This window comes from Cavia porcellus, unplaced genomic scaffold, assembly GCF_034190915.1.
Source record: "Cavia porcellus strain 051 isolate PalLab524CR breed Dunkin Hartley unplaced genomic scaffold, mCavPor4.1 scaffold_14, whole genome shotgun sequence".
Taxonomy (NCBI): Eukaryota; Metazoa; Chordata; class Mammalia; order Rodentia; family Caviidae; genus Cavia; species Cavia porcellus.
In genome coordinates this window covers 63,955,790-63,965,464 of record NW_026947497.1, presented here as the reverse complement: position 1 = coordinate 63,965,464, position 9,675 = coordinate 63,955,790, and the positions used below count along the sequence as shown (strand labels likewise).

At 52.8% G+C, this 9,675-nt stretch overlaps 1 protein-coding gene across 2 annotated transcripts; it reads right to left on the bottom strand.

The window, feature by feature from the left end:
- Positions 1–1,913: 1,913 nt before the first annotated feature.
- On the bottom strand, positions 1,914–8,301 carry Fam240a (family with sequence similarity 240 member A). Of its 2 annotated transcripts, none has more exons than XM_013160121.2 (3): positions 7,984–8,301; positions 2,770–2,915; positions 1,914–2,312 (listed from the first exon to the last, which is right to left on the bottom strand). In XM_013160121.2, the coding sequence occupies exons 2-3, from the start codon at positions 2,910–2,912 to the stop codon at positions 2,225–2,227; spliced, it is 231 nt and encodes a 76-aa protein (XP_013015575.1). In that variant the 5' UTR covers positions 2,913–2,915; positions 7,984–8,301; the 3' UTR covers positions 1,914–2,224. The 2 variants fall into 2 exon arrangements, with proteins under 2 accessions (XP_013015575.1, XP_013015572.1); XM_013160118.2 differs by lacking the exon at positions 7,984–8,301 and adding an exon at positions 3,531–3,619.
- Positions 8,302–9,675: the final 1,374 nt, after the last annotated feature.

The following is a 9,675-nucleotide window of genomic DNA, read 5'->3' as shown; positions in this document are numbered from 1 at the left end:
GTCTGGGCTCCAAAGTGAGTTAAAGGCCAGCCTCAACTGTGTAGCCAAACCTTATCCTGAGAAAGGCAATAATAATAATAATAATAATAATAATAATAATAATAATAATTTTCCCAGAAAGGGAAGACCTTCAAGTTAACCACTACCATAGCAGGGACACACCTGGGAAAGCCATGTCACAACCCACGTGGGCCCTGCTGAGTCCTTCATGTGGGCTGCTGTGGGCCTCACGTGGTCCTCTCCTCCTCTTCTTTCTTCTTTACCCAACAGGCCCCTGATAGAATCAGCCAAGCTCAGGAATGAACTCTTCTGAACTCTGTGCAGATCTTTCTAGAAAGCTGTACTCTCTCCTAGTCAGCCATCTTGGCATTCTTCCCTGAGTTCCCTGTAGCCTCAGGAGCTGTCCCCATGGCAGCCTTCTGGGCCCAGGGAGGCTCTGAATGGGGACAACTGTCCAGAATGTCATGGAGCACCCACTGTGGGAGATCCACTGGGTAGGTGGGAGCTCCTAGTGGAGAAGTGGAGCAGAAATGGAGAGCAGGGCCCGACTTCAATGGGCCCAGTGGGAGAAGGCTCTAGAAGACCACGCCCTCAGCACACTCCCTTCCAGAGGCCAGATGGAAGGTCTGGGCAACTATAAAGGGTGAAGGCTTCCTGGTCAGCAAGTGGCCTTTGAAGCTGAGCGACCCAGTCTGTCCTGCGCTGACGGACTCACACAGCTAAACTATGCCCTCTGTGATGGGGAACATGCCTGGAGTGGACCCTTCATGCTCCTCAGCCTATTCTGGAAAACAGGAGCTGTGTGGAGCACAGGCCTCCATTCCTTCCTCAATGCACCGGTGCTGAGTCTAGGGACCCCGAGTTTCTGCGTCCACGCTCACACTCGGGGCCATGGGTGGGGCCCCTGCCTTCCTGGTGCTCCCTGGTCAGCCTGGCCGCGTGGCCACAGCCGTACTTCCCGTCCCTCACCCAGGACACCAGGTCCATGAGCTGCTTGACCTGCTGACCCTGTAGATGAGACAAGGGGAAGTAGGGTCTGCCCTTCTTCGGGTGCCAAGGCTGCCGGGCAGCAACCAGGACCATTCAGACCCCGAGGGTTACCAGGGAGCCCCTAGGATGGACTGAGAGCTGGACTTCTGAGCTGCTGTGAGCCTCCAGGGCTTTTCTAGAACTTGAGCAAACCAAACCTGTGTAACCCACCTACCAGGTTCCAGGGAAACATGTTTTTCCTGGAACACATGGTACATACCTATAATCCCAGTGCTTGGGAGGCTGAGGCAGGAGGATCTCTGTGAGTGTGAGGCCAGCCTGGACTACATAGTGAGTTCAAGGCCTGAAATTTAAGAAAGATGCACACCTATCAGTCCTTTAAAAACAACTTCATTCTGTGCATACTGATGAATGTAGATTTTGCAAACCACAACAAAAACAAAACATTGTAACCCAGACATACCAATCAGTGAAAATTAGATTCAGCCTGGAAGAGATTCGAGCCCCACCCCCACCAAGAAATCATGAACCGTTTCACCTGTTGGCCCATCTATACTAAGAAACCTCTCCCTACAAAAATGGTTTTCCCAGCCCAAAGCCTCTACTTCCCTCCCACCTCTTGAGGCAGAGTTCATCGCTGTCCTGGAAGAGGACTGTGGTGACCCACAGCTTCAATGGATCCAGCTGGGATCCCTGCAGATCTGTCCCTGGCAGGACAGCAGGCAGGCTGAGTAGCCAGCCAGGTTGCTGCCTTTGTGGTGAGACAGGGTCTCACTCTGCAGTTCAGGCTGGCCTTGGGGTTGGCATTCAGGCTGGACATGGGCAGGGGCATGCTGGGCCCATGCGGATTTTATCACCCCCACATTGAGGTCATCACTGCTTGTGTAGTTCTGAAAACCAGTTAAATTCACGCAAGGCTCAAGGAATTTCAAACCTGACTTTGTTTATTTACACTAGTGTGTTTCTGCAGGGGGCGCATTTCTCCTTCCTCCAAAGCAAGCAAGGGAAGGGTTACAGGGAATCAGGTTTCCTAGGAGGGGCAGAGACTGCGGTGCGGGGTGTAGGCTGAGCGCTGGGTCGGAGGCCCCTCAGTGCGCTCCGGAACTAAAACCAAGCGGATTTCAAAATCAGAAGCTGGTTCCGTGGCAGTCTCCCGGGAACCGTGGTCCGTCGGGGACTCAGGCTGATGACTCCATTGCAGGGGCCCCGGTGGTCAGGGACAGGAGGAGGCCACTCAGTTGGGGCTCAGCCGCTTCTCTGTCTCCTCTGGGTTCCGCAGCCTCAGCTTTGATTCCAGCTTCTGCCTCCATTCCTCCCGCAGCCTGGGGACCAGAGCCGGGGCCCAGGAAGAAAAGGCTTGTCCTCTGTCCGGGGATGCCACCTTCCTTCCTCTCCAGCCCCCCAAAACTATATAAGCCTTCAGATTGTGAAAGGACATGCAAGGGACTTGCAAAGTTAAATATATGCCAGTCTGTATTTGTTTATATAAGTAGAGTCTCCTTAGGTAGCCCAGACTGGCCTTGAACTCATAGTGATCCTCCTGCCTCAGCCTCCTGAGCGCTGGATGACAGGTATGGGCCACTGCGCCTGGCCAGTTTTGCCTTTAAAAACAACAAAGTGGACAGCGAGGCCCTGAGGCTGGGATTTCGCAGGTGGGCAGCTGGGGGAGGGGCACACAGGGAAGTCCGCTGGCAGCTGCTGCCCGAGCCCCCTACGAGCTACAAGCGATCTGGAAACACAGGGCGGTCAGGAGCACCCCCCCCCCCCCCCCCCGCCTACTTCCTCAGGGCGCTGCGGCCCAGGCGGTGCTCCTCTGACTGCCGCTGCCGTGCCTGCTTGCCGATCTCGTGCTCCCAGAAGCGCGTGAGGTCGTGGCAGGTGTTCCCGCAGAAAACCTCGCGCCGAGTGTACTGGTGGTTCATGCCCTGAGGGGGCGAAGGGGCGATGGGGTCCTGTCTGAGTCTCCCCCCCTTTCTCCGTCAGGCATGCTATGCAGTCCAGGCTGGCATCAAAGCCTTGGCAACCCTCCTGCTTCGGCCTACCAAGTGCTGGGCCTGGCCCCCTGCCTGCCACTTTCTGAAGCAGTTCTGGAAATCCTCTCTTGTGTCTTTATGAGTTGTGACCAAAATTAGGGCGAATGTAGCTGATGGGTGCCATTAGGCAGAGAGGCAGACTCATGAAAAGGCTCCTCCCCAAAGTCAAAATGACCCGGAAAGGGGACTTTTTAACCAATTCCGGACATCAAGGCGAGAGCTGCTGCTGGAAGTGGCCGGGACACTGGGATGAGTGTTCCAAGCCGGTGGAGGATCTGGGGGCTCTCAGGCAGTGGGTCTTTTACTGTAATAATTTTTTGGTTGCCGGGGGTTTAGCTCTGTGGCATAAGAGCCTGCCTGGCAAGCGTGAGGTCGTAAGTTCGATCCCCGGTACCAAAAGTAATAATAATGTTTTGGTTTAAATATTCACCACCATATTTGTCTTTCACATTGTACATTCTGGATAATCAAACGTCTCCCTTTTTTATATGAAGAAGATTTTCTCACCTCAGGGTGCAGGGGGTCCTACACAAGTGCCCAGCAGTGCCAGAAGCAGTTGAATCCGAGTTGCCTGGGTGTCCACGTCCCAGGGGAAGTGCTGAAGGAGCAGATATTGGTCACTTTCTTACCGCTGGGACGGAACGCCCAACACAACATGGTTAAAGGAGGAGAGGCTTCATGGCTCAGGGTTTCAGTAGGTTCAGTTCAGGGCAGGCTACACCCAGGCACAGACAGCGTGGCAGAGGGAACTGGCCCAAGCCCTGGCAGCCAGAAAGCAGGGAGAGAGGAGAAGCCAGGGACAGGAGCACATCCTTCTGGGTCACCCCCCAGTGACCACTTCCAGGCAGGACCCACGTCCTAACAACTCACTCAGGTGGGACCTGTCCAGCACCTGGCAGTCCAGTCACTGCCCACACATGCAGGACTTTCAGGGGACATTTTAGATCTGAACTGAACCAGGGCATTTGCATGCATGGCTGCAGAACTCAGCTAAGTGGTGGTCTGGGGTCGCCTTGGAGACAGTGACCGGGTCGGCAGGGCAGGGGAGGTGTTGGAGGCCAGCCTCTTACTGGCCCTGCTGCTGCCCGGTCTAAGCCTCTCCCTCACCTCCAGCTTCCTCTCAGGTTCAAGTCTGGTCACAGATGTAAAATATTTTGCCATTTATAAAGCTCTGAATAAATGCAGAGGCTGAATCTCCCTTATCCAAAATGCTTGGGATCAGAAGTGCTTGGGACTTTGAATTTGTCCTTTGATGTGGTGATATTTGTGTCTATGCAGTGGGATATTTGCAGGGATACGACCCAAGGTGAAATATGAAATTTGTTTATTTCATAAGCATCTTGGACATATGACTGGAAGGTGATAACTGTGTAGCTGAAACAGCATTGTGGTGTGCAGTTGTCTATTTTAGCATCATACTGGTGCTCAGAAAAGCTTCAGATTTTAGCTAGGCATGGGGATGCATGCCTATAATTCCAGTTCTCTGGGAGGTTGAGGCAGGAGGATTACCGAGAGTTTGAGGCCATCCTGGGCTACACAGTGAAAAACAAAACACACACACACACACACACACACACACACACACACACACACACAATTAAGTAGAGAAACAGAGTGAGCTCCAGTAGGGAACCTTGTGATGAACCTCAAGATGCTAGAACAACAAAAGCTTCCGGAACCAGGCAGACTGGTCAGCACCCTCATCCCCACCCTTCCACCTTCGCCGGGTTCTTTGGCAGCCCTGCTGGTGGCTTTGCCCGAAGCTGCTGATGGCACCATGATGGAAATGAGTGACATCTCCTCGGAGGAAACAGCACCCTTCCCTTGAGGATGAGAGACGCTGTCTCCTTCTTAGTCTCTGCCCTCACCGTGACCATGGCGGGAATTAGCACTGATGCTATAGCCTCGGGAAGGAATGCAGCTTTAGGAATGCACGTTTAGGAAACCACAGAAATAAGACAGTGGCACACATCTGTGGTCCCAGGCTTCTGGGAAGCTGCAGCAGGAGGGTTCCAATTCAAGGCCAGCCTGGGCCACCTAGTGACTGAAGATCTTGTCTCAGTAAGAAAAGGGGAGGAGGAAAAGCACAGGAAGGAGCAGGAAGAGAGGAAGGGGGGAGGAGGATGGCAGGGAGGGTCCCCCCAGGAATAGAGAGTCGCCTAGGGCCCCGACCAGCCTCAGCAGTGTCTCATGGCCAAGGTTCACCGGTGCACAGTGAACAGCTATGTCTCTGGGTCTGTGCTCCTGTTTCTCGCCTTGAGAAAGGTGACAGGGGGGATGGACAGCGGGACATGCAGGGCACCGTCCTTGAGGGTGACCACACTAATCCCATGTCTCTTCAGCCAAGAAGAGACACTTCTGGCAGTCAGCACCTCTGTCTGCACACAACTGCCATTCCAATATATTCAGGAGGCTGAGGCAGGAGGATCTCAAGCAGGAAGAGGCCAGTGTTGGGCATATAAAGGGCCCCAAAGACATATAAAGACAGAAAGAAAGACTGGGCCTCTCCGAAGTGAGTCAGGGCTACTGCTTATGGCTCCTCACCACTGCCTGGGGACCCTTCCCGCTCCATGCCACCCGGTGACTGAGTGCTGCCCCTTGCTACCTGTGAGGCTCACTCCGTGGAGGGCAAGCACCGAGCAGGACGCCTGTGTCCTGTGAGTCCCCGCGCTGTGCCAGCAACTCACCTCCCTCTCCCCTTCTCAGGTCAGGCAGGCCTTGAGCCCGATCTAGGTGTCTTGCCCTGTTTGGAAGAGTTTTAGGGTGTAGGAAGGGGTCCCAGGACTCCAGCCAGCATGGCTGGTGGAGAGCGGCTGCCTGTGTCTGCTGCCGAGACCTCCAGCCTGGCCCACACCTCCAAAAGGCAACTGTTTTGTGATTGTTTTTCTCATTTCTGTGTTTAACCACTTTTTACATTTCCTTCTTCTTTGTGGTACTGGGGATTGAACCCAGGGCCTTCCCATTGAGCTAATCCTTTAAATATATTATTATTTTGAGACAGGGCCTTACTAAGTCCCTAAGTTGCCCAGGCTGAGCTCGAATTTGAGATCCTCCTGCCTCAGCCTCCCAAAGTGCTGGATTTACACTACCATGCACACCTGTTCACATTTTTCTTTATGATGCAGACCAGAAGGCTCCAACTCCAGACGATAGAGGAAGTAGCCCCGCACTGGGGCTCCGGATCAACAACTTGGCCTGGGCAAGCAGTACAGGGGTGGGGAGTGGGGGAGGTGGTGGTCCCTGGAAGGAGACCCCGCGTGCAGAAGCCTCTCATTCCTCCAGGGGGCGCTGTGGTCCCGACCGCGGGAGCAAGCCTGCCCACCCTCCTCGCGGCAGCCCGCGTGTCTCGGTCTAGGTTTTTGGTCAAAGGACCGACCGAAAAAGGCGAGTGCAGAGAGATGCAGAGAAAGAGGGAGGCGCAGGAGAAATGTTCGAAGAAATAATAGCTTAAACGCTCCCGTTAAAACTGGGTGTGAGGCGCACACTTATAATTCCAGCACTGGGGAGGCTGAGAGAGAGGGTTGCTGCAGGTTCCTAGCCCACCTGGACTACCAAATCAGTTCAAGCCAGCCTGAACTACAAAGCAACACCCTCATTAACTAACACTATGCTGACCCCACTCGCCTTAAAACACCTAGGTATAAATCCCACAGAACACAAGCCACATGTGCTCGCTCCAGACTGAAAATGCTGGTGACTGAAACACAAGAAAACCTCACAGAAGGGTGAGAGGGAGCCTGTCAGTGAACTGGGAGACAGCGTAGCCAAGGCAGCAGTTCTCCCCAAGTAATGGATTATTTGTATTTATTATTATTATTAATTGTATTTCTATTATTAATTGTAATTCTAATCAAGATCTGAGCTGAAGGGGCTGGGGATTTAGCTCAGCGGCATAAGCGCCTGCCTTGCAAGCAGGCAGTCGTGAGTTCGATCCCTGGTACCGATAAAAAGGAAACAGACAAAAGAAAAAAAAAAATTAAAAAAAAAAAAAAAAAAAAAGATCTGGGCTGAAACCAGGCACGACTGCATATGTCTGTAATCCCAGCACTCCGGAGGCTGAGGCACATCTCTGCGAGTTCGAGACCAGCGTGGGCTATAAAGTGAGCCCAAAGCCAGCCTGAACTGCGTAGTGAGACCTTGTCTAAAAAGACAAAAACCAAAACAAAACAGAAACATCGGCTGGAGCTGGGCATGCTGATGCATGCTTGTAATCCCAGCACTTGGGAGGCTGAGGCAGGAGGGTCACCATGAGTTTGAGTCCTGCTTGTCCCACATAGTGAGTTCAAGCCCAGCCTGAATTATGTAGCGAGACCCTGTCTCAAGAAGACAAAACAAGACAAACAAACAAAAACTCTGAGCTGGATTTTTTATAAATGTAAAGTACATGTAAATTTTCTGAATTTCTGCTTCTAAAATTTCCATGTAAAAGGGAAAGACTCAGGCCAGTCACTCAGACGCTTGGAAATGATGACTTTGTAGGGACTTCATTACCAGCGGAGAAAGGACAGGGTACACGGATCAGTTTGGGAGTGCAAGGGTGTTAGTGAAGGCAGCAGCACCAGCAAACCTCAGTCCCCACCCTGTTTTACACAAAGATTAACCCCGGGGACCAGAGATCTAATATAGAATGCATAAGAGAAAGCAGGGGAGAAGCTTTTCATGACTTGAGGTTTGGCAAGAGGAGTTCTCTGATGTGAGAAAAATAATAAACCGTGCTTCATCGAAGTTAAATACTTCTGTGCTGCTGGCACACACCGATAATCCTGTTCCTGAGGGAGGTTGAGGCAGGAGGATCAACACTCAGCCCAGTCTGGGGAACAAGGCCTGTCTCCACAGAAAACTAAAAAGGGCCGGCTGGCACAACCCCGATCTGATGGCTGGGAAAGGAGAGAGGCTTGAGGGACACCGGCCCCCACCCCGGCTCCAGAAGTGCAGGTGACCCCCTGACCTCCACGCTTACCTTAGAGATGAGCCTGGGCTCCCCAAGGCCGCTGCCTGGTCCTCAGCCTCAGGTCCCCACTTTTATACCCCCAGGAGGAGGCACAGAAACATTTGTCAAGGTCACGGGCACCAGATGGGTGGCAGAGTCACAGCATTCTCCTCTCAGGACCGGGTGGCCTCGGTCCACAGCCCTGGCTGGTCAGCTGCCGGGGGGAGCTCGGCACGGCCCCGGATTATCTGCGCACGGGGTCTTGCTGTGTGTGACCAGCACTTGTGGGGTCACCTTACAGCAGGGCTGAGTGGGGCATGCTGTTCGTCAGAGCCTTTAATCCCAGACAGAGCTGCTGGCAACAGGACATTTGCCGAATCCTCAGTCGCCATGCAGGCGGGGCCAGCACTCGGACAGGGCGCGGGCTCAGAGCAAGAGGACATATTGGATGCAGGCTTAGGACCGGGTTACAGAAGTCTCAGCTTCCAGACTGAAGGCAACTCTGGGGTCGCTGAGCAAGTGTATTTAAGAGTAAGAACTAACGATGGGAGCGGTGGTGACATCCCAGCACTCAGGAAGCTGAGGCAGGAAGACCTCTGTGAGACTGAGGCCAGCCTGAACTGTGTAGTAAGACACTGTCTCAAAAAATAAGACAAAACAAAGAAACAAAAGCTCACTTTGGGTTGTGGGCGCAGCTTAACGGCAGAGTTTAGCTTAGGGTATGCAAGGTCTTGGGCTTGATTCTTAGCAAACACACACATGCACATACATGCACAAACATTCTGCTTTTACTGTTTTTCTGCTGCTAAATGTTATACATGCACAGAGAAGATAGGATAAAAACGCTAGTGAAATATATTTGCTGTAAGATTTTGAGGTGTTTATTTGTTCACTTTGTCTTTTGTCAAATTCCTGGGCTTGAGAGATCCTCCTGCCTCAGCCTTCTGCGTCACTGGGACTCTTGGTGCCTACAGCCTTGCCTGGATAGGATTTTAAATACCTATGTCCTCTTTTTAAAAATCTACAGTGAAACTGAATATTTAGTAGGTGGAAGAGTGTCTTGAAGGATTGGTGATGGCTGGGTGGTCGCACAGAATCCTGGAAAGCCTTTTGGTGACTTTAGCCTTCTCAGACCTCTGTGGAGCTATCAACAAGTTTGCCAAGAAAAAGCTCATAAAATGGAGCCTAATGGGGCGTGGAGGGCCGACAGGAGTTCCAGATGAACCTGGGCTGCGTGGTAAGTGGAGGCCAGCCTGGACTGCACAGCGAGACCCTGGCTCCAAACAAAGGAACAAAGGAACAGACCAGCAGGGTGTGAGGAGATTGAGCTCAGCCCGGAGGACTCGGCTATAGGACTCTTGCCTGGTGTGTGCAAGCCCTGGAGTCCACCCCATACTGTAGAAGAAAAACACCAAGGGATGTGTTGTAATGGCCCAGTGGTCAGGGGTGGCCGCTCTTTGTGGCTTCTGGAACCACATTTCGGTCTCCAGAGCCCACAGCACATGTGGGTCTTTGTTCCTCCTAACTGGGGTCCAGCTGTAGAACCCCGACCTGCCCTGCGGGTTTGCACCCCACCTCCTCCTGCACCCTGTGGCTTCCTGTAAGCACAGGACACAGATTCTCCTGCTAGGGAGAGAAGAGAAAATCAGTTGTCAGCCATGTTTCTTCCCGGTTCTCCACTGAGAACCCCGCCTGGGGCTGGGTCCCTGCAGACCACGCCTG

Coding starts and splice junctions, on each gene's coding strand:
- Fam240a (XM_013160121.2), bottom strand. CDS start 2,912: ATGAACCACCAGTACACTCGGCGCGAGGTTTTCTGCGGGAACACCTGC. Junction 2,313..2,769: donor GGCCGCAGCGCCCTGAGGAA/GTAGGCGGGGGG, acceptor TCTGGTCCCCAG/GCTGCGGGAGGAATGGAGGC.